The 25,456-nt window shown below is 37.5% G+C and overlaps 2 protein-coding genes across 5 annotated transcripts in view; both read left to right on the plus strand.

The window, feature by feature from the left end:
• The window catches only part of VCPIP1 (valosin containing protein interacting protein 1), a 28,160-nt gene extending 21,209 nt beyond the window's left edge, over positions 1 to 6,951 (plus strand). Inside the window, exon 3 of the mRNA XM_082601873.1 lies at positions 1,576 to 6,951. Coding sequence (XP_082457999.1) covers positions 1,576 to 2,444 — 869 coding nt within the window. The 3' untranslated portion in view covers positions 2,445 to 6,951. The remainder of the gene's footprint in view (positions 1 to 1,575) is intronic.
• A 7,197-nt stretch (positions 6,952 to 14,148) lies between these two features.
• MYBL1 (MYB proto-oncogene like 1) overlaps positions 14,149 to 25,456 on the plus strand; it is a 35,119-nt gene continuing 23,811 nt past the window's right edge. For all 4 annotated transcript variants that reach the window (XM_082601067.1, XM_082601070.1, XM_082601069.1 and 1 more), the window contains exons 1-3: positions 14,149 to 14,470; positions 23,337 to 23,442; positions 23,760 to 23,831. In XM_082601067.1, coding sequence (XP_082457193.1) covers positions 14,451 to 14,470; positions 23,337 to 23,442; positions 23,760 to 23,831 — 198 coding nt within the window. In that variant the 5' untranslated portion in view covers positions 14,149 to 14,450. The remainder of the gene's footprint in view (positions 14,471 to 23,336; positions 23,443 to 23,759; positions 23,832 to 25,456) is intronic.

Raw genomic sequence — 25,456 nt, forward strand, 5'->3', positions numbered from 1 at the left:
ACCACTCTGTAGCTTTTTTCAGAGAGGAAGGGACTATTCTTAATAACCTGCAAAACTGGAGAGAGACTACCTAAGTGCCCACAAAGCATTCCAGAGTTCACTCATCCTTCCCCTCTCTGAATTTCTATAGTACTTACTAACAGTCTCATTCATTTTAAACTAGTTTGCTTTTGCCTTTATATTTTGCCATAAACATACCCATATATTATTAAAAGTTTCTTTTTTTTTTTTTTTTTTTTTTGCGGTACGCGGGCCTCTCACTGCTGTGGCCTCTCCCGTTGCGGAGCACAGGCTCCGGACGCGCAGGCTCAGCGGCCATGGCTCACGGGCCCAGCCGCTCCGCGGCACGTGGGATCCTCCCGGACCGGGGCACGAACCCGTGTCCCCTGCATTGGCAGGCGGACTCTCAACCACTGCGCCACCAGGGAAGCCCGTTCATTTTTTTTTAAACATAGAAAATCTAAAAAAAAAAAAAAGAATTGAGCAGAGGAAGAAGTCAGCTTCTAAAAAAATAAAACAAAATAAAAAAAATAAACATAGAAAATCTGTGGTTTCATAAAAGTTGAAAACCCTTATTTTTGCATATTTGGAGTCTATACTTAAAACGTAAAGATATTGGATAGCTTAAAACACACATGCAATTTTTTTATGCCCAGGCTGGAAAAAGTATAAAAAGTTGAAATACCATGTAGTGAGACCAAACTCTTCAGCTAGAAAATAAAGGGAAGCCTGCTTGAAAGTTCTTACCCTCTACTGCTGCATTGACTGTGAGAAAGTATATCGCACTGGGCCATTTGAAGAGCATCCATAACTCACTCTTGTTTTGGTGGTTCTGATCTGCCAGAGAGGAATAAGAGTTGTAACATGAAGTACAACTATTTCAAAGGAATTGAATTGAATATGATGTTGTTAATCTATTGTAACCAAATGTCAGTTCTTCCAGTTATACTTAAGTCACAGTGCCTTCCTTAATCCTAGCTTTCCTAAATGTGCCTCCACACCTATTACTTAAATATGGAGTATCTTATTTTGAAAGTTCATACTTTTTATATTTGTGAAAAATACATATATACGCACCGAGAAAACTTTTATTCTGGTATTCTGTAATTTAATAGAATCACTTATGATTTTTAATTCAACACACTGTGCAACATATGTATACCACACTTTGCCCTTATAGGTATTTTTAAAGTTTATAATTTGAATTTTACTAAATGAAAGTATATTTTCTTATTGCTTTACTATAAGCAAATGTTTCACTAACACAATTGCTAGTGTTTTTCTTATGCAAGCTATTTGTTTCAAGCCTAATTTTCCTAACCTTGTGATAGGTTAATGATAGATATATTTCAAATCCCCTGGGAAACTACATTAAGGTTTATGGTGGTATTTGTTTTTTTGTAATAGCATTAAATTCTATTAATAAGTGTAATAAATTGTTTGCTAATTAAGTTTGTTTTGAAAGCTGTTACCTGTAAATATTATTATTGGAAATTTACTATTTCCATTATAATTGTCTTTACTACACCTTTCAAGTAAGATTTTAATATGTTAAATTCTTCTTCCTCTCTTCAGGTATGGCTGATGGCAAGCACTGCACTTTTCCACATCTGCCTGGCAAAACCTTTGTCTATAATGCTTCTGAAGATAGGCTGGAGTTGTGTGTGGATGCTGCAGGACATTTCCCCATTGGTCCTGATGTTGAAGATTTAGTCAAAGAGGCTGTAAGTCAGGTTCGAGCAGAGGCTACGACACGAAGTAGGGAGTCAAGTCCCTCACATGGCTTATTAAAACTAGGTAGTGGTGGAGTAGTGAAAAAGAAATCCGAGCAGCTTCATAATGTAACTGCCTTTCAGGGAAAAGGGCATTCTCTAGGAACTGCATCCAGTACCCCACACCTTGAGCCAAGAGCTAGGGAGACTCCAGTTGTAAGGAAGCAGACCACAGGGACACACTTTAGTAGTTCCATTAAAACAGAGCCGTCTGTATTCACAGCTGCTCCTAGTAACAGTGAGCTTCTTCGAATAGCTCCTGGAGTAGTTACAATGAGAGACAGCAGGCAGCTTGATCCTGATATGGTTGAGGCCCAGCGAAAAAAATTGCAGGAAATGGTTTCTTCTATTCAGGCATCGATGGACAAGCACTTGCGGGATCAGAGTACAGAGCAGTCACCGTCTGATCTTCCTCAAAGGAAAGTCGAAGCTGTGAGTTCTTCTGTGAAACCTGAGAGTCTTCAGACTGGCTTACCTGAATCTTTTTCTCTAACTGGTGGCACTGAAAATTTGAACACGGAAACAACTGATGGGTGTGTGGCAGAGGCACTGGGAGCAGCATTTGCTACAAGGTCAAAAGCACAAAAGGGAAGTTCCGTGGAGGAGCCTGAAGAGATGGATAGTCAAGATGCTGAGCTGACAAACACAACTGAGCCAATGGATCACTCTTGATTTAATTAGAGGCTAATAAAGGCAGAATGTTTATTGTGAACATGTAATATTTGTTGGCTGGGCCACATAACTTGATTAGTCATTAAAAATCTTGTACGTATATAATTCAAAGATTATATCTTGTTATTCAGTGCATGATAGCAAGTGTGTGATTGGCAATAGCTTTTAATATACTGCTGCCCAGGCTGGCGCTGAATTCCTATAAATTAGTTATTAGATCCGCTGAGATGACTTTCTTCCATATATGTGGTTCATTGTAATTTTAATTCCATGAAAGTCTTAATGTTTAAAACATGAAAATTCTCTTGCTACCTATGTTTGATTTCTGAAAAGGCTAGGGCTGGGGGGAGATAAGATTTTGCTAATGTTGATGTCATCAGGGTAACCATTCCACATATTTATTAGCGTGTCAAAGGATTTATGTAAATTTGAAGGTTATCTGAATTAAATTGTATCTTGAAATTCATAAAAGGATATATTAGACACTGGGATCCTGACACTTCTGTGAACATGAACACATTCATAGAGATATATATTCTTGGTGAAACTATCTTGAGAATGTAGTGTAATGATATAACATTTTGCTGATTTGAGCAAGGTTAGGGGAAGATAACTATTCTAGAATGATAAAGTCAGTGTGATTCAGTAATGTTGCTGTCTGAGCCAACACAGCCAAGTGTGTGCTCTGTTGTTGATAATATGTTACCATTATTTTGAATCCTGGCCTGGTCAAGTACTACCAAATTTTTGTCCTTTAATCTTGCAGAAAAGTTGATTGCAAAGTGTGGTAGAAAATAATAAAAATAATGGTAGCAGTAATCTCTAATTTTCCGAGTTTGTCAGATTCACAGAGCATTTATAAATAAGAATTTATCTTTATGAATGAGTTACATTGTTCTACAATTTTGATCAATGGTATTTAAGCTTGTATATGCTAAATGTATTTGAGCCCCTTTGAACCAAAAATGTTTCCCTTTTTTCTTAGAATCCATAAGATTTTCTTCATTTGTTGGCTTCACTTGGATTTGGATGCAAATTTGACTGCGTCATACCCTGATCAACCGGGCATTTGCTTAAATAGTGTATTCATCAAATCTTTAGTGCCAGTTTCCTCAAAAAGCAGCTTTCATGTTTACTCCTTAAAGAATGTTTATCCTGAGACTGGTATTGCACTATTTTATCCTATTCTGCAAATCTGTATCCTGAAATGTACACGTTAATCCATCTTTTTCCTCTGTTCACTGAAATTAAGTTGAGTTTGAATGGATGAAAGACAAAATGTATGTTAATACAATCTCTTATCTAGAGCATTCAAAGCCTGGCTGTCTCTGTTTGCTCGTATTAACAGATGCAGAACCGTTTGCATTTCAAGAAAATGTACATCAGAAATTATATTATCAGGTGTTTAAAAATGTCAGCCTGCTGATTCATAAGGAATATAGACAGAACTTTAACTTGTGTTTCCAAATAAGGGAGTTTTTGGTTTCTTTCTATGAAAGTATCTCTGACTGAATCTACTTATTAAGTTAACTACTTTATTTTGAATAGGGAAAGAATGGAGACTCTAGACATTTTGCAGGTGATACCTGAGCAAGATACATATTTGGGTTAGTTTTATCACATTATCACATTTTTAAAACCATATTCTGTCTCCATTCTTCTTCTAAATTTACTTTCAGATACCTTTCTCTATGTCTTTAAATATAAGGAAATTTTAGAACTTTTATATTATGTACTAGTTTTGCATAAAGAACTGCAGCTACCAAATAATATTTCCCATTTGGTTAGTACAGGTGACTTCTGTGTGTTAAATTAAAAGTTACAAATATCACTAACCACTATAATTATTTTTGGGTTTTTTCAGCCACTGAACACCCTCCCGCCCCTCCACCACCACATACATTTTTTAGTTTAAATACAGGAAAACTGGTTAACAAACGAATTCATTGCTTCCAGGTAAATGATATAATCACCTTTTAACAAATATTTTCTTCACCTGTGGCTTGGTGTGTTTCGTTAATAACTGAAAAATATAATTTCATAGCATAAATAAAAATATCAGATGCACATTTTATCTCCCTATTAAATACTTTTGCGTTTAGTCAAACTAGAACGCACCTGTGAACACTAGAAGGCAGGCTAATAACTGACAACACGATTAATTTCTCTTGCCAGAGCAGTGCTATTTAGAAGCTGGTTAGGTGTGAACATTATAATAATAGTTTGGTTTCTCCCTTGATAAAGAATAAAAGGCTCGATTCTGAGAATGGTCAGGTTTCTTGAAGTTATTTTAGATCAGCTGATACTTGGTTGCAGTAATTAATGGTTTTTGAGAAGTGGGCCAGGTATCATCTTCACAGAAAAGTTTTAGAGCAGAATTTCTTTAAGTTCTTGACTATCATCGTTTGCCCTTCCATATGGTTATCATAATCAAATGCATAATTATAGGAATGATTATTTTTTTAGTACTACCATTTTAGTACTACCAATACATCTGCAACTTTGAGTCCAACCTAGGGATCATAAATTAGTTGAAATATTTTCTTAGCCCTACATGTAACGTTATAACTCTAATTCAGTCCTATAGTTAAATTCTATTTGCAGTGTTTAACTGAAAATTGAAGTATAATTGTATATTTTTTCTTCAGTAATCCATTTTATAGTTAGTCATACCAAGGTTGAATATATGACCCAAAGTCCAGGTAGAGTTGAAGATGATGTGTGTCTAGAATACTGGTTGTGAGAAACTGGTTGAAATTGAAGAAAACAAGACACTGTCAAATATTATGAGCTAGAATATAATGAACTCCAAGGGAATGGTTACTCAGGAACTAGTTAAAGAGCAAGCCTACGGCCCATTTCCCCTCCTTTCACTATATTTCAGGTATTTTATTGGAAAATGTTAAGCTCAAGACCTGAGAAACTTAGCAAGTGCTATTGACTGTGAAACTTGCTTTATATCTTCTGATGATTTTTAGTTTCATTTTTGCAGTCAAGCCTACTGCTTGCAATTAAGATAACGATCTGAAATGTATCTGATTCTCAGCCACACAGGTCCTTATTGCCATTATTTTTAAGAATCTAACTTTATTGGAAATTAGCAAACTTTTGCATATTGTCTCTTACCTCAGGGAAGATCACTTGCTAGCAACTCACATACTAATGACAGGTTTCTGAGAATTGTACTGACATCACATGTTAGCTACTAACTGCAAAGTTTATAACAGTATTATTTTATGTAGTTACCTACTAATAACTGTCTGCTAGTGAACATTTCTCTAAAAAATTTAGACCTCACTACTAACCAACCTTTAAGTATGAAATAAACTTACAACTTCTGTGTTTAATTAAGCTTTGGTCAATATAGTGACAATATCATAAAATGTTTATTTCAGAATATCAATACCATTTGGTCTTCATTTTTCAAACAGGAATTTTAATTGGCCCAGACAAAAAATACTGCAGAGCAGATATTGAGAGATTCATGGTTCTCAAAACAAGGTTTCCATATTGAGATTTTCATAAAAGGCTTTGCAAAATCAGATTAAACTCCACTCATCTTAATATGAATTTAAAATCACCTCTTATAACAGTAGTAGTGAGATACATACTCTAAAGTAAGTTGGGGTAGATATATCCTACATTTCCGGGTTATCATGTAATTTAACAAAATTGCATAACCTCAAGGCTCTTCTCAATACAATTAATTTTTCAAACCAGAACTATTCACTTGAAAACATACCACAGTAGAATGTTTACTTAAGAAATAACAAAAGGGGCTATATCACCAATGTAAGATTTGTAGTTAATTGTAAGTTCTGCCATTCTTAATAATTCTTTGAGATGCTAAGTGTTTCAATTCATATTTAATAATACTTAAATTGTGAGAATTTTAATGTTTGCTCCAAAATAGCAGAAATTGTAAAAATTGTGAATTATTGGAGAAAATGCCATTACTTGTATATTTGACATTTAACTTTTTAAATTATGGCGTCTACATGCTTTTTAGTATAATATTAATACAATGATTATTCTCTTGTAAAAGAAAAGGAAAACTAGTAAAAAAAAGTTTTAGTTGATGTTATCTGCTTGTGAGTATCAATTACTTAGTATTTAAAATTTTTAAGGTATTGCATACTTTTCTTTAGAATGCACAAGTCCCTTCCTGAGCTTTTATGCCTGTGGTAGAGCAATAAAGGACTGAAAAGGTTGTCAGTATTTTCAGGTTTATTTGACTTTATTAGTGCCAAGAGCTGGAGAGTCTGCTTTTTAGAGGGAAATGTTATTAAGAATATGTAAAAAATAAGTGTAATAGTGTAAATATTTAGAAAAAATTAAATAGCAAGTGCTTTAACTGCTCAATAAAATAGTATAGATGTTCTACCATCCCTAAAGCACTGGCTGTTATCCATTATTTTCTGATTTTGTGATTGCTGTATATATTACACTTGAGTAATAAATAATTGGTAATAGTGTATTCCATCTATATAGAGTTCTACAGCATACTTCACTGTACAGTATTTGAAGTTTTCTTTTATATCAGTAATAAAACTATAAGTTAATACATAGTTTCCTGGAATTATACCTAATTATTATAATGCATGAAAATATAGTTGATTTTTATAAAGGAATTCTTAATATAATAAAGTTTATTTGAAAACTTCCTTCACTGGGATATCATATAGGGACAGTGATTTCTCCCCTTAGTGCAGATTTCAATGCAAATGAAATGGACCCAATTAGAAAAGAGTAAGTAACATTTCCTTAGACATATTACATAATTGGGTCATGTGATGCTTACTGAATACTTAAAGACAAAGATATGTTCTAACAAAGAGAAAACTTGTTCCGTTCTTTTAAAAAAAAACGAGATAATGAGGAAATGAAGGGAAATATAGAAAATGGCACTAAATTACATTTGTATAGCTTAGCAATCAACACAACTGATACATACTTTTAAGTTTTAATGTCCATTTTGTTAGTGCAGACTGTTTAAGTTAGTGGTCAGAGCGTAGCTTCAGATATCAGACTTACAGATGAGTCCTGGCAGCTGCTTACTATGTGGCCTCTGTGCTTCAGTTTCCTCTCTGGGAGGATGATAATGACATCTACTGGGTTTTTTGTGAGGATAAAACCAGTTAACACATATCAGATGGTTAGAACAGTGCCTGACATATAGTAAACACTAAAATGTTTGCTATTATTGTTATTTATACATCAAAATAACTCAGTAGAGCTCAGTTGCCATTTAAGTAGGACAAACCATACAAAGGGCATACGTTATTTAAATAGTTTATGTTGAAACTCGCTTTATTTGTGGTATATAATTAATGAGCTAAAAACGTATTGGTTATGTGTCCAAGTGTTTATGCAAGAGCTTTATGATCACATGCAACATTGAAAATCTGGAGAACTGACAGTCTCTGCTCTGTGACTAACTTATTCTGTGACCTAAGGCAAGTCACGAGCCTTTCAAGACCTCCATTTCTACTATAAACTTGTTTTACAGTTGTTACGCTCTTGTTCTGCTGACCACGTCGTTGTGGTCTCACTTGCTGAAGGCATAGTGCTGATGGGAAAAACGACATTGGTATGAGCCCCAAGATAACTAAACATAATTAGCTTTGCTTTGTGACTTGGCTACACTTGTCCCAAACTTGGACTTGAGGTCTTGTACATGCGTGTCACTGGTCACATACTACATAGTTTGGAGCTCTCAAAAACTTCAGTGACTAAGACAAACATCCTACTTATGACAGTTCAGTATGGATTTTATTTTTATTGACTGGCTTTTTCAGACCACAGTAACTGCAATTCTGACTGCATAGTTGATTGTTTCTAATCATTAAAAATGTATATAGAAAAATTGAAGTAAGTTTTTAATTGATTTTCTAAACTGTATATGGTATACTGAGGTGAAAAACTTGTGTTCTTCAAATTTGTACTCTTTCTTCTTTGGAACTAAACCTGCCTTTGGTTCATTTATCATACCACGTAATTCTTTATCTAAAAATGGATAGTGTGAGAATCTGGGGGGATTATTCCTGTTTGTCAGTTATATATATAGAAAGAAACATGTACATGTTGGTGGGAATGTAAATTGATACGGCCACTATGGAGAACAGTATGGAAGTTCCTTAAAAAACTAAAAATAGAACTACCATACGACCCAGAAATCCCACTACTGGGCATATACCCTGAGAAAACCATAATTCAAAAAGATAACATGCACCCCAACGTTCATTGCAGCACTATTTACAATAGCCAGGACATGGAAGCAACCTAAGTGCCCATCGACAGATGAATGGATAAAGAAGATGTGGTACATATATACAATGGAATATTACTCAGCCATAAAAAGGAACAGAATTAGGTCATTTGTAGAGACATGGATGGACCTAGAGACTCATGCAGAGTGAAGTAAGAAAGAGAAAAACAAATACTGTATATTAACACATTATGTGGAATCTAGAAAAATGGTACAGAAGAGCTGGTTTGCACGGCAGAAACAGAGACACAGATGCAGAGAACAAATGTATGGACACCCAGAGGGGAAAGCAGGGGTGGTGGTGGTGGTGGCGGGATGAATTGGGAGATTGGGATTGGCATGTATACGCTAATATGTATAAAATGGATAACTAATTTTAAAAAAGCAAAAAAAAAAAAAAGAAACGTGCAGTATGAGATCTACCTCATACTTATTTGGCTTATGGGATCAACATATTATACTTGAATCCTTCTTCATTCATTTAAAACTTTTTATTAAGCACTGATCAAATGCCAAGCTTCTGTTCTAGGAACTGGGGAAACTGTTCTAAATGAGACAACTTCCACGTGACTCTTAGAGTTTACACCGCAGTAATGGAGACAAGCAATAAACACGAGCATAATAACTATCATTTAGTGACCCTTTCCGTATATCCAGGCAATAGGCAAAACACAACATGAAATAATTAGTTTAATCCTCAAAACAACTCTTTGTGGTTGAGTACCATAATTTTATTCATCTTTCAGGAAACAGGCTCAGGTAGGTAAGGTAGTTTACCCAAGGTCCTGAAGTTAATGGCACAGCTGGGATTTAAACCTAGATGTTTATGACTCCATACACTGTGCTCTTAACCTCAGTGCTACATTCGTAATTTAGCAAAGAAGTAAAATTTGGTGGTCACATACATCTTTTTTTTTTTAGTTGAAGCATAGCTGATTTACAATGTTGTGTTAGATGTACAGAAAGACATTTCTCACCTGCCTTTGTTATGCTTATATTTTTAGTGAAGGAGAGAGACATTTAAATAAGCAAGTGCAAATCTAGGGGGAATACTGAGTGGTGTGGGATGACACTACAGGAGGAACTACCCTGACCTGCTAGTGGTTAGAGAAAGCTTCCCAAGAGGTGATGTATTAGCTGAGACCTAAAGAATTAATAGGATGTTTACAAATCACATTGCGGGCTTCCCTGGTGGCGCAGTGGTTGAGAGTCCACCTGCTGATGCAGGGGACACACGTTCGTGCCCCGGTCCGGGAAGATCCCACATGCCGCGGAGCGGCTGGGCCCGTGAGCCATGGCCGCTGAGCCTGCGCGTCCGGAGCCTGTGCTCTGCAACGGGGGAAACCACAACAGTGAGAGGCCCGCGTATCGCAAAAAAAACCCCCAAAAAAACAAAAAACAAAGTTATTATTCTAAGGTTCTGGATGTCAGAAGTGCAACGGGATGTCCTTGAACTAAGGTCAAGGTGTCAGCAGGGCTGTGTTCCTTTCCGGAGGCTCTAGGGGAGAATCCGTTTCCTTGACTTTCTAGTTCCTAAAGGCTACCTGCATTCCTTGGCTCACGACCCCTTCCTTCGTTTTCAAAGCTAACATCATAGCATCTTCAATCTCCTCAGACTCTTCTGCTTCCATCTTCCACTCTTAAGGACCCTTGTGATTACACCAGGTCCACCTAGATATTCCAAACTCCCCTTGTCAAGATCCTTACTTAATCACATCTACAAAGTCCCTTTTGCCATTAAGGTAATATATTCACAGGTTCTGGGGATTAGGATGTGGACATATTTGGGGGGGCCATTATTCTATCTACCAGAAAAGGGTAGAGCAAGGAATATTGGGTTGAAACTGGGACACTTTAAAACATTTTTTTTCTCTTACAGTATATATTTTTTCTTGCAGTTCAACCACCCTTACTTTTGCCTTTAAAAGACAAACTAAGAATTCTATAGCTGCTTATGTTAGTATGGTTTCTATTTATAATTTCCATCAAATTTAAAATAGCACCCTAAATGTACAGATTAGCAAAATATATTGGTGGTGGGCAGACAGAAGTTGGACCATACAGTTATGTATTCAAAGTAGCATTCTAAACCTGATTTTGGTTTTCATATCAAATACATAATATATGGTTTCATTATTCTGCCAAAGCATATTTATTTAGCATTATCAATATTGGGACAAATTTTACATACCATATTTGTGCTATTTCCTTGTGCCCAATTTTCCTCATTTATAAAGTGGAGGAAAGTAACGGTACCTATCTCATAGGGTTGTTAACAATTATAGAAGTTGTGGATATTACCAAAGACGAATGCATGCAAAGCACCTAGAAGGGCCTAGAAGTGTAATAGCCGTTTAATGGCATTGTCTTAATATGACCCTATATTTATTGGCTATATAATTGTTTTTTCCTGCTGATGAACCATTTAAGCTAGCCTCAAAATGTGAATGCTTCCAAACTGGGGCTCTAATGGAATACACTACTATAAGTACTCAAGCACATCTTTTTTGCTTGTATTGAATTATATTCTAAATTTTTGTCAAAGGCTGTGCACACATTTATGGCTTTTGCTTGGTATTGCTTTCCAAAAGGATTATACCAGTTTCAATACTAACATCAAGGAATTATTCAAACTTTGTTGGCAGGATTTAGAAAGATTTTGCTACCTTAGTAGTCATAAAATCGTGTTTCAAATCTGGTTTAATTTGTACTTGTTGCATCCCTGTAAGCATAAATATTTACTTACTGCACTTATTTATATTTTTCCATTCATTCTACAGTTATATTTATTGAGCATCTGGGTGAATCACTATTCTAGGGACTGAGGATCTAACAATAAATAGAACAGACAAAAATCTACTTATGGGAATGGTTGATACAGCTCTATGAAAACTATAGTCTATTAGGTACTATATTAAACCAGCATAAGCTTTTCAAACTAAGTTAGCAAACCTTTGGCCTTTGCAGGAGGATAAGAAGCTGGTGCAGCCATGTGAAAGATGAGCATGGTGTACCTTCTGCTCATTTATTTAATAATAATGAGGTGATTTATTTAAAGATTTGGAGTAAGAAAGTAAATAATTTGAAAACTCATGTTAAATATAAAAAATGAGTTTTCAAAAATAAGACAGTTTTCAAAGAAATTTCCAGCACTTGTCCCCAACCCCTGTCTCCCCTTGGTTTTCCTCCCTATACCTCTGTGGAAAGACTTGAGAAGCATTAACAGACTATTCAAAAATAACTCTTGGGGGCTGAGGAGTAAATGTGTGACAAAGTTCCTTGTGTTTTCAGCTTCTGGTGATTACAAATAAAGCCACTGTAAACATCTGTTTTCCAAAGTGGCTGTTTCAGCTGCATTCCTACCGGCAGTGTAGGAAAAGTTACACTTGCTCAGCATCTTCATCTTCGCCAACACTTTTTACAGTCCCCCTCCCCCCATTCTAATAGCTGTGTAGTAGTACCTCATTGTGGTTTTACTTTGCATTTCTCTAATGATTAATGATGTGGAGCATCTTTTCATGCTACTTATCTTTTTCGGTGAAGTGTCTGCTCTAATCTTTTGCCCTTTTTATTGCTTCTTTTTTTTTTCTCATTATTGAGTTTTGAGAGTTCTTTATACACTCTGAATTAAAATTCTTTATTAAATATATTTTGATTAAAAAGACGCAAGTCACAGGTTATATTTGAGTATGTGTATTCAAATGACTGTGAACCACTTTAATTCCACACTGTTTTTTTGGTAACTAATTTAAATGAATTTGCGATGTTATCTTTCTGAGGAATTATGTTTTTCTCTATCTCTAAAATGAGAGGGACTTAGTTTGCTGTCAAAATCTAAAACAACTCTCTTCAAGCTCTAAAAAGTTATTCTGTATACCTTTTAGACTACAGCCTAAAATATAGTAGAAACTCTGCTTCCTGTTAGGATGTAAATAAGCGGAGTAATGTGTGACCCAGGAGTAAAGAAAACACTGTTTTCAAAAGACATTACTTTCTAAATTAGGGTTTGTTTGTTTTTTTAAGTGAACTAGCAACACACCAAGGAGTGATTTGAAAGAAAAGCTGTTATACCTTCCCAGAACCCATACCTTGAGAAAAAGGAACTATAAAAAGGCAGGTGTTTTAAGTTTTGAAAGTAGTGCATGCAAGCTCCTCTTAATTCACATTTGCACCTGCATCTCCTATTTGCAAAAATTGATGCGTAAACTTTCAAAATAGCACAATGTAAGTTTGTTACAATATTAAGCTGTGGTTTCGTGCTCCATGCAGTAGAGCATGTTACCTTGCAAATTTGGATCCTTTACCGTTTCTAATCCTTACTGTAGTTAATCTACTTTTATACCACTTGAACTGAGCAGTTTGTAGTTATTAGACTTGAAACCTCTAGAGTAGTTTTAACTGCCAGAAGCTCCTCCAGTGAAGTTGCCCCGTCCTCTTGTCTCTCCTGCGAAGGAAGGTCACCTTCTACTGTTGACGACCGTACTCATTTATCTGGGCGAAATTCCCAGTCCGCTCCGGTCTTCCTGCATTCTTCTCCTGGATCAGGGCTCCTTCACCGCGCACGGCAGCTACTTGCCGTAGAGCCGGGGAGGAGATTAAGCACTTTGGAGACCAGCCGCCGACCTGGATTATTTCCCTTTTCCGTTCCAAGCACGTGTCCAGCTAAAAACTTTTTCACCTGTCACACTCCTGCTCATTCTTGATATTCGGTTTCCTGCTACAGTCTTCGCTAGTTCAGCAGCTACGATGTTTGGCAAAAATAGCTCGCATTTTTGCTTGAACAATAACGGCCGCGCAAATTTTATGGTTAGATTTGTCTCAAGTCCGAAGACCGCGCCTCCTAACTAGTGAGGAGGGATGCACCCGAGGACTGAAGAGCTGAGGCCGAGAGAAGGTTGCGGGGACACGCCCTGGCGGGACAGCTCAACCCTCAGGGACACCGTCCGCTCACCCCGGGAAGTTTGGGCTCCCGCCGCCGCTTCCGGACACGCCTCTCCGCGAGCCTGGAACTCGCTTTCCCAGCAGGCCCCGCGCGGCCCTCGGCGTCCCGCCCCCTCGGGTGCGGCGCTCTGCGCGCTCCGGGTCCTGTCACTGCTGGACCCGCGAGCCTGGCCTGCGGCCCCACCCCCTGGCTCCCAGCTCCTTCCCCGGCTCCCGCGGGTTCCAGTCCCGGCTTCCAGCTCCCCAGCCCCGCCCTCAGTCGCGCGCGCTCTCCCCGCCCCGCCCCCGTCCCCCCGCGTGCGGCCGCCACAGCCAATAAGATTCGGGGCCGCGTGCGCAGATTCAAACGGCGGCTCTTGAGGGAGGCTGGGCGCGAGATTCGGCGGTGCGGACAAAACCCTGCAGGAGGCTGTGATCCCTGCAGGGCTGCTTGCTGCGGGGAGAGGGCGGGGGTCGGCGCCCGCGGCGGAGCCGCGCTGGGACAGCGGCGAGGAGGCTGAGAGGTGGCGGGAGGGGCCGGCGGAGGGCGGGAGCGCGCCTGCTGACATGTTGGGGGCATCCCTGACCGGGCCGGGCCGGGGCTAGGAGCGGCGCTACGGACCGGGGGCGGGTCGCGGTCCGCCCCTCCGTCCTTCTGTCCTGCCCTGCCGGGGACGTGCGTTCCGCACTCGGTCGCCGCGGAGAGGGACTTCTGAGAGGGAAGCGGAGGGAGGGTCTGGGAGAAGGAGTATTAGCCTGAGGCTGGAGGAGGCTGAATTGCGTCCCCGCCCAGCCCGCGCCTATGCGGTACTTGAAGGATGGCGAAGAGGTCGCGCAGGTGGGTGACATCCCTTTCGCCCAGGCCCGTCGGCACAGTGTCGGCTCAGATTCCCTTTCCTTTCCCGCTGCTTCCGCACCAGGCCCTCCCCAGCCGGGGCAGAGGTTTTCTTCCCGCTGCTCCACAGCCGCTTCGGCCCGCTGGCCGCAGCGCAGCCGTGACGTGTGGAGCTGGGGACCAGTGTGTTTCAGACTCAGAAAGTGACTAACAGATGCCCAGGTTGCTCTTTTGAGTCGACTCTCCCCACAGCGCACATCCAGACCCCCAAACGCTCACAGCCACTTCTTGGTGGGAGTTGGCAGGTAAGTCTGTGCGCTTTCAGGGAATACGCTCCGCAGATGAAAGTGGAAGTGTCCTGCCTGGACGACCTGAAAATGGTGTTCAGAGGGCCTCTTTTTCTCTGAATGACTGGGTCAGTTAAAATAGGAACTTTGTGATAAACCTGGGTGGGGACCCCTCTGCCATCTTTGCTCCCTTGAAAGGTGTGGAAGTCCTCTGAGGAATAGCTGAGGAGAGAGGACCTTTTTTGATGTTTACTGTAATTACCATACCCATGTTCTCAGCTTTATGTACGTATTTTTAATATCTTCTGGGAAGATGCCACTCTGTTACCACCAGTAGCTTGATCTTAAAATAAAACAATGTGTTTGAGTCACTTGATATTTTGTGTGTCTGTTGGTCTCTGACTGTGCCTAAGTGTTGCACAGAGGTAGGGCGTGTTTTTTTGGAAAACTTGCTAGGATGAATTTACGCTTCTCATTTTTATTTATGTCAGTATAGTAGCTACTCCTAAATTGTGTGTAGGAATTACTTAGATGACAAAAAACTACAGTATCTTTTAGTTGTCAGTATTATTAAATAAACATGAAAAGATGTTTGACAGGATTTCCAAATGGCTTTATTTATCTAGATCCACAGCCTCAAAGTCTCAACTGGAGGTGTATTTCCCAAGTTGAAATTTAGTACTAGCTTCATTCACTGCAGATTACTGTTAAAAATTGGCAACAAGTACACATAGTATTTGTTGACCTTCATTTATTAAGCATCTGCTGCATGTAAGGTATCTTTTGCAGAAATCGGCATAGAATGTAGTAAAGTCTTTGTTAGATTATTACTTTGTAGCAACTACAGAATAGATCAAACTCTTGAGGTGGAACAAATGTACACACACACACTTCTCTAGAAGAGGGTTTTCAGCCTAGGCACTGTTGATATTTTGGATCAGATAATTCTTTGTATTGGGAAGGCGGGGTGGGAGGGGTGCTGTCCTGTGCTTTGTAGAGTGTCTAGCAGCATCCCTGGCCTCTACCCGGTGGATGCCAGTAACACCCCACTTCCCCCAGGTGTGACGATCAAAAATGTCTCCAGACATTACCAAATGTCTGTTAGGGGCCAGAATCACCCAGGTGAGAATTACTAGTCTAGAACATCAAGGACCTGACTGACTTCTCAGTCTTCAGAAAAGATAGATATTAAAATCTCATGTAACTATAATTACTGAGGTATTGATTTAGGCCTTTTCTTTTGAATTTTAAAATATACCTTCATTAAGCAAGGTGACAAGTGAATATTGTCAAGTCAATAACAGGAGTTTGTTTATATTCAGTGTGTGGCATTATCTACTTATCAGTATTGATGTTAATCTTATTTGAAACAGTTTCTTGGCTAATGCTGTCATTAGCAGTTAGTTACGGTTAGACATGGATGCTTGAATGTCAGAACCTTGCCTTCTCCAGTTAGTTTTTCTGTCCATAATTTGCATATGCTTCATAATAATAGGCTAAGAAAAGTGATTTAATGATTAATTTGCCTGTATAAGTTGTTTTATGGACAATACTGTGAGCTTTGAGATCTAAACATTAATTGCATTGTTGACTTTTATTCCTGTCAGCTGTATAAATTAATTGAAACGTATTACAGAATGATTGAAAGAGTCATAAGTCTGGAGTAGTTAAATGTGGTGGGGTGAAGCTACACTCCCTATGGGAGTATACAGGTAGAAGATGTGATGAGGAATTATCATATCCGAATGGTGTATTTCTTAGGGTCTTCATATTTGAATGTGTTTTGTGCTCTAAATTATATTTCTTGTATATGTAAATATGACTTATTTATCTTAGAAAATAATAGTATGTGAAATGTTTTGAAGGATAAATAATCTATTTATTGGGCAAAGTCTAGTCTCATGCCTTTAAATATCTTAATAATAAATATGAACCTAATTTATAGTTGAATGAAAAAGGGCGTAATTCAGTCACTTTAAAATCTCCACTATACAACCATTTAAGTATTTGATTGAGAACTATACTTCGCTGTATAAAAGTTTTGCATAAAACTACAGGCATAAATCCTGTAATAACCTCTCCTGTATGATCTGAAAAAAAAAAGGAGTAAAAAATGTTACCTCAGGTTTAAACAACTGAAGGATGTTAGCTCTTTTGATCTTTAAGATAGCTATAGTATCTCTGATCTGGATTTACATAAAGGAAAAGGTTTATTTGGTGTTGTGACTTTAAATAGTTTTTAGATCCCACTGGGGGTTTTAATGACATAATTTACAGGCAATACCAAAATTGGTATATCTGTTATTAACATGTATTTGATTTTTAACCATATTTATGTATTAAGTAATTAATTTTAGGTTTTAAAAGCCAGTTCCACTCTTACAAATAAGCTTTAAAAAGTGTCATTTAGACGCTAGAAGGCCTGTTTAAGTAGGAACAGATTCAGGTATTTACAGTTGAGATGACTGGTGACTATACTAAACTGGAAAGACAAAAGCCAGCTCTTTAGGTATGTGGTATGTGTGTTGTAGGAAGCAATTTTACTGTGTTGTTTCTAGTGAGATGGGTGTTGTGGGTGAAGAATACTGAAATATGAGAACTGATTTTTTTTTTTTTTTTTGCGCGGGCCTCTCACTGTTGTGGCCTCTCCCGTTGCGGAGCACAGGCCCCGGACGCGCAGGCTCAGCGGCCATGGCTCACGGGCCCAGCCGCTCCGCGGCATGTGGAATACTCCGGTACCGGGGCACGAACCCGCGTCCCCTGCATCGGCAGGCGGACTCTCAACGACTGCGCTACCAGGGAAGCCCGAGAACTGATTTTTAAATCAACTTTGTAATTAGCAGTATTGTTTGGGGAAAGCAAGTAAACTCTATAACCCTGTTTTTTGTCTGTTAATATAAGGGGTTTGGATTTTGTGGTCTATAAGGTACCATCTAGCTTTAATATAGTTCCTATTTTGAACTCTTTTTGTAATCATCTTTCCTCATTTAAAAATATACGGGCTTCCCTGGTGGCGCAGTGGTTGAGAGTCCGCCTGCCGATGCAGGGGACACGGGTTCGTGCCCCGGTCCGGGAGGATCCCACGTGCCGCGGAGCGGCTGGGCCCGTGAGCCATGGCCGCTGAGCCTGCACGTCCGGAGCCTGTGCTCCGCAACGGGAGAGGCCACAGCAGTGAGAGGCCCACGTACCGCCAAAAAAAAAAAATAAATAAATAAATAAATAAATAAAAATATACACACTAATGGAATAAAATAGAAATGTTCTCGTATTGTTTTTGTTTATGGATAGCTAGGTAGAAATTCAGTATTTATTTCATTATTGCTATTAATGGTCAAATAAAGTCGAATTTGTCTTACTATAATGATGCTAATTTGCAGTCCAGATTTGGGAATAAAATATTCATGTATGCAGTACATCATATTAACCACTGGGTGGCCTGATTTCACTTTATTAAATCAAACTGGTAAATTTTCATCCCTTGAATTCGACTGAACTTAAAAAAATTCACGGTTATCCTGTCAAGACAGTATAATAAAGATATACATCTTTTTTTATTATGATAAAAGTATTCAGACTTGATGCAGTTTGATTTAAAATACTATCAAGTTGAAGTGATTTTACTGGAGCAAATTTTATAGAACTACTGATATTTCTCTAATTCAAATCAGTTTCTATTCAAATAAAAATAAATTTTTAAAAATTTCAGATTCTTCCTTTGGCACACCACGTTTTACTCTTTTTTAGGTGGAATAATTGATGTCCTTTAAAATTGAACTTCTCTCAAATGTTTTATCTTAATATTGCCAAGTGTGAATAGTTTGTGTATTATTTCACAGGGAAAGTTATGACTATCACATCCTATTAGCTTACACCCCAGTACAGAATTACTCTTAACCATTTTCCTGGCCTAATGAGTCATAGTATTTTTGTGTGTGTGTATATGCTCTTCATTTTGCAGTTTCATAATCACCCTAATCACTTTGTTCATTCATAATCTACAAAAGTTTTTGAATATGGTACTTAGGTTATGTATTAGACAGTTACAAAATAAATATTTTATTTGACTTAAAAAATAAAACTGACAGAATGATTCTGGAAACCAAGTCCTGAATGAAGATTCAAAGAACAAATTCCTCTTCGGTTTTTGCTTTGTGACTGGAGAAATAATTTCACCTATTTTTACTGTCTTCTAGATTAGTCACCCTAGGCTAAAAATGGTTTATCTATTTACAGATAGATAGTAGGAAGTTGATTTTATTTAACTATTAGATATTACCAGCATTGATAGCTACAATACAGAAATACTAAAAAATGAAGTAGAAAGCAGAAAAATAAAGCAAATAAAACAACAAATAAAGAAAATAAAATAATGATTTGTTTTGATGGTGTCTAACCTTTATTAAGCAATGGGACTTTTTCATTGTTAAATGGTGAAAGTAGAATATTGGTGAAGTTATTCGTGGGGTTTTATCTCTTCCCATTTTTCTTCGCAAATTGTAGGCATTCTCAGGCAGCTTTATGTTGTAGCTAGTGATGAGTTTCTAGGATCTTCTTCTGTCACGCTTACTTGAAAGTTTTATCATCCTTTCAACAGTTACCTAAATAATATAGAAATAACTTAATGCTAAAACTAAGAAGTAGTTAGGTAGATAGATTCTAGGGAAGTCCCAGTGGTAGAGAGATGGATTCTAAGAATTCTACCCTAACCCTCCCTCACACTCAACCACTCAAAAAACCCAGCTTCCTGAACATGAGGGCCATGCTGATGCAAGACAGAGGATGAAACCTCTTGTAGAAATAGAAATTTCTCACAAATCAAGTATGTGGTTAAAAAATAAGGCAGGTTTTTAACGTTAAAATGAACACATTTTCAGGAATATTACTCCTTGGAAACTAGCCTTTTGACCAAAATAACATTTTTGGACTCGTATCTTTAACTTAACATATTTTGATAAGAATACTGATGAGGTGAATTTTGTACAGATTAGATGTGATGTCGATATTTTTGTGAAGACTCAAAATTTATATGGGTGAGTCCCCAAAGTAGAAATTGTTTTCAGATAACCTAATTTTTAAAGCAATCTCAAACATGCTGTTATGGAAGGTGTTGGGGTCTGAGGGGAGGGAAGAAGAGACGGGAACCTGTAAAAAGCATGACTGAGGGCTGTTTGGGATGACAGGAAGTGATAATGTTGCAGGGGACAGTTCTAGGAAAGGGTAGGCAATATTAGTAGATACCCCAAAGAACCCCTTCTGTACTGAATATTTATTTTATGTTTGTTTCAGCAGGTTATGCTTAAAATTCTACCACTTGGAGGTGCATTTGGATTTTGAAAGTTCTTTTTAATAAATGGGAATGCTTTTTACCTCCTCTTAGAGGTATTTGCATTTGTTAAAAAAAAAGTTTTCTTTCTCATGTCAACTTGAGATCAGCTGTATTAAGGGAGGTAAAAGTTTTGATTGGGTTGGGAAGGAGTGAGGTAATTTTGGAATACAGAATACTTGGAGGAGGTGAAAGAGTAAGCAAGACCATTCAGTAATTTTACAAATGTTTGAATGGCAGGTACTGTGCTTGACGAAGAGAGGTGAACGCATTAGACATGGTCTTTGTACCCCTGAGTTTACAATTTGGTTGGGAAGGTTGGCAAGTGTGATAGCATTGAGAAGGATGGGTAAGCTCCATGAGTGCGTACAGTGGACAGCAAGCTTCAGTGTGGTGTTTTATCTGGTTTACTAGCCTTCTTAGAAATTTATGAAGTCATTGGATCCTGAACCATCTCCAATTTAACGGTTTAATCATGGCTAATCAAGTGATATTTCTGATAGCTGAAGATGGCAGCAAATAACAGGTATTTAATTAAACCTGTGCTTTTATTTTCAGCATAGTTTAACAAAACAATCATATATGGAAATAGGACTGGCAGATTATTAAGATAGACATTGGCTTTAGGGGAGAAAGTATTGGAATACTGAAGTGCATTAAACTAAAGAAACAGGTGTCATAGGTAGGTGGGTGGGGGATTTTGGTGTCTTATTTGGTCGGATAAGAATAATTTTGGTCCTAATGGAATTGACAAATCAAGGGAAATTAGAAGTTCGTGCAAAGGATCTGTAAACAGTATATATTAAATCTAGGCCTTCATTTTCCACACTGTCTGGTACTTAGAAACGTTAAGTAAATATTAGCTCATGTTATTTTCAGATGCTCATAACTGTATTCAGTCCATTGACTACTCAAAAATCCTCTAATTCAGTTTATCATAAAGACCTGCCCTCTTTTCTGGGGTTTTGTGCTCTCATGGCTTTAACTGTTCTCTGCGTGCTGGTGATTGCCAAAACTGTATGTCTACCCTAGACCTGTTGCCTGAGCAGAAGATCCACGTGCCCGGTTGTCTTCTAGATCGGCTCTGCCTTGTAGGAGAGCCAGTAGTCACATGTGGCTGTTGAGCTCTTGATATGTGGCTAGTCTGAGTTGCTATGTACTTTTAATTTTATTTTATTAAATTTTTTTTTTAATTTAATTTAATTTTTATTTTTCTGATTAGCTCTGTCTGTAACTCGGAATTCACTTTGTTGCTCCTGGGCTCTTTCTATCAGCTTCATCTTCTTGTTTTTTTTTTTCTCTTTCTCTTTTGCCTTTGGCACTCTCTTCCCTCCTGGACAATGCCACACCAGATTTTGAAGACTTAAGTAAGAAGAAAAGAATGTAAAAGATTTTGTGATTGGGCTTCTCTGGTGACGCAGTGGTTAAGAGTCCGCCTGCCGATGCAGAGGACACGGGTTCGTGCCCCGGTCCGGGAAGATCCCACATGCCACAGAGCGGCTGGGCCCGTGAGCCATGGCTGCTGAGCCTGCGCGTCCGGAGCCTGTGCTCCGCAATGGGAGAGGCCACAACAGTGAGAGGCCCGCGTACCGCAAAAAAAAAAAAAAAAAAAAAAGATTTTGTGATTATGTTGAAATGACAGTTAAAAAATATATTGGGTTAAATATTATTTATTATTAAAATTAATTTCACCTGTTTCTATTTTTTTTTAATGTGGCTACTAAGAAATTACATATGTGGCTTGCATTACATTTCTCTCAGACAGTGCTGTTCTGGATATATCCAGTATCCACCTGTATATTTCTCAAGTGCCTTGAAATCAGTCCAAACTGCTTACTCTCCTCATTCCCTTCTACCTCCCAAAGTTCTGTTTCTCCTTCTATTCCATATCTCAGTGGATAGCTCTATTTATGCTCCCAAAGCCAGAAATTTTGGAGTTGTCCTTGAATCTTCCTCCCATGTCTCTCAGATTCATCAGTTGAAAAATCCTTTTGTTTCTACCTTTTTCATCTCAGTTTTATGTGCTGCTTTCTATAACTACTGTCACGACCTTAGTTGGTTTATTCTTTTATGGTTTCTTGATTTTTGTCACATTTAGATTTCTTCTACTCAAGGATGTAAAAAATAGAATTCAACCCTATTATAGTACTATTATGTTTTCATTTTTTAAAGTGTAAAATATTTGCTTCATCTGAATTTTTTATTTTAAAGTAAGACTTTAGCTTTATTTTTTAAGATAGCTACCCAGTGTCTTACCCTTCATTGAAAAGTCCATCTTTACCCCACTGATTGATATGTTACTATTACAATTTACCAAATTCCCATAGAATGTTCTATTCTGTTCCATTGATTTGAGTATCTGTGCATGTGTCAGTACCATTCTGTTTTATTTATTGTTTCTCTACAGTATATTCTTATATGGGGTAGTGCTAATTCTCTCTCTCCTTTTTTAGAAGCTTTTTGGCTATTACTGCCTGTTTATTTTTCCATATGAACTGTAGAATCAGCTTGTCTAAGTTGCTCTGAAAATCTATTGGTATTTTTATTCATTTAATCTAAATTTATGAATTAATTTACAGGGAATGGACATCTATAATATTGTCTTCCTTTTCAAGAATGTGCTCTGCCTGTTTTTTCATTTGTTCTTCTGTGTCTCATAACAGTGTCTCACTGTTTACTGTAACTTGATCTGTGTCTCATAACAGTGTCTCACTGTTTGCTGTAACTTGATCTGTATATACTCAAGTTATTTCTACATATTTTAACTTTCTTTGTTGTTGCTGTTGTAAATGGCTCATTTCTTCCATTGTGTCTTTTAACTGACTGTGTTTTGTATTTTACCATTATCGTAGCCAGGCCCTAATAATTTCTTGCTTGGGGTATTGTGAAAGATTACCAACTGGTCTTCCTTCCTCTATCTCTCCACATTCCTGCCAGTGATTTTTGCTGAAACACAAGATACTGGTCTTTTACTCCCTTACTTAAATTCCTTTAACTCTTTAGGTTAAAGGTCAAATAAAGAATAAAGGTTATCACTTGGCCTCTGCTGACATATCTAGCTTCATTCCTCTGTGTCAGTAAGAAGTACAGCTCCTCTCCATTGTATGACTCTTAATTTTTTTTATACTTTGAATAATCTCGTTGGACATATGTCTGCTAGTCTGAGTGGCTTCTTTCATCGTAACTGTGTATTCAGATTCAGTGATTGAATTCACATCTTTAAATAAAATTCTTGATTTCACAATTGTGTCCTTTTCAGTGAGGATGAGGATGATGACCTTCAGTATGCTGATCATGATTATGAAGTCCCACAACAAAAAGCGTTGAAGAAGCTCTGGAATAGAGTAAAATGGACAAGAGATGAGGTAATTATGTGATAAGGCTTACTAATTCCATGCTCGTATTTAATGATTAATAATATATATTAAAGATATTTAGAAACAAAACATGAGAAAAGTTATCCATCAACTAACTTGCACATTATTTTTCTTCAACCATACATGAATAGCGGGTTGATATTGAGACTGACAGAATCAGTTTAGTAAATGGGAGAACTTGTGTTATAATGGCTTCAGTCCTTCTAAAAATGGCCACCAGATATGACATGGAAGAATTGGAGAGTATCTATATTCAGGAATAGGGTGAGGGAGAACTTTCTAATTTTTCATACCTGTTTTAATAGGATGATAAGTTAAAGAAGTTGGTTGAACAACATGGAACTGATGATTGGACTCTAATTGCTAGTCGTCTTCAAGTAAGTGAAACATTATCTTATATTGCTGACATGGATGATTTAGACCATGGGGTTACATTTGCTATTTTTCAGAAATGTGTCTACATTATTTTAGATTTAGATTTCCTTCCTAAAAACATCTATTTTGTTCTGATCTTCCTACAGTTGGAAGCTTATAAAGTCTGATTTTCTAGTAATTAGTTTATCCAGGGATCTAAAAAGATTAATAATCTAAAACAAAAATGATACGAAGTTTGGGTAGGGCTTTATAAATATTTGCTGATAAATGTTAAAACATTTTGAGAGAAGTTAAATATATTGAAGTATTTTGGTAGCTAATTAATAAAACCAGAAAAAGCTACGTTGCTGTGAGAATTAGAAGTAACATATAGGATGTTTGGCACAGTTCCTGACATTTAGCACGTGTTCAATAATGGAAGCTAAATTAGAAAAGGTATTTACATTAGCTTTATCAGTTTAATTTCAATGGTATAACAGCAAATGAAGTGAACAGAGAAATGCTACAAGGCTATACAGGAACAGCCTGATTATTTTGAAAAATTGATAACCTTAAAATGGACCAGCATTGATGTATAGAAGCTGTAAATGAAGAAGCTCAGTTTGAATAAAATAAGTCCACTAGGCACCAGGACAGAGCTATTGGTAAATTAAGTATTTGTATTTATATGCTTCTAAATTATCTGTAATCCTGTATATGAACTAATATCTTTGGAAACTGAATCACTAATGAAAAGTTACGTGTTATTATTATTATCCTTGTAATACATAGGAGTTACTAGGTTGTGACTTGACTAAAATAAGGCTAGACTTATTAATCATTTTTGGAGTTTGGGATGTTTCTACATAAGGTTTTATCCTGGTAAATTCATTTTCCTTTTGAACTTCAACACTTAAATAATTTAACTGGTATATAATGCACATCTTCTATCTAGGTATATTTAGTTTTTACTTGATAACTTGGAGGTGGTCATTTATAAACATCCTTTAAATACCATGAGTGGTCTAATAATGCCTTTCAGGATTTTTTTAATTTTCTAGAGTTATGTACTGCTATACTATGTGAATCCAGACTGCTATGCTGTTTGAGTTTGTATGTCTGCTTTGTATAGTTGTCTGTTTACTCCCTTTTATTCATCAGTACATTTCTTTATGGCAGTATCTGTGTTGTAGCTTTGCTTTTTGCTGTTATAAGGCAGAGTATAGATATACATAATTTAACTTCAAATATATATTGTCTTTATTTATAGTCTAAGCAATGCTGACAACTTTAATTAAAAATGAATTGGGGGCTTCCCTGGTGGTGCAGTGGTTGAGAGTCCGCCTGCCAATGCAGGGGACGCGGGTTCGTGCCCCGGTCCGTGAAGATCCCACATGCCACGGAGCGGCTAGGCTCGTGAGCCATGGCCACTGAGCGTGCGCATCCGGAGCCTATGCTCTGCAACGGGAGAGGCCACAGCAGTGAGAGGCCCGCGTACTGCAAAAAAAAAAAAAAAAAAAAAAGAATTGGGGCACAGGCATGTAAAATAAATACTACATTTTTAAAGAATGCTATTGAATGCATTATTCTCGAAAAACTTTCTTCTTAAGGTTGTGAGATAGGGAGGGAGGGAGACGCAAGAGGGAAG

The sequence above is a fragment of the Mesoplodon mirus genome (assembly GCF_964341445.2).
Source record: "Mesoplodon mirus genome assembly, chromosome: 16".
NCBI lineage: Eukaryota > Metazoa > Chordata > Mammalia > Artiodactyla > Ziphiidae > Mesoplodon > Mesoplodon mirus.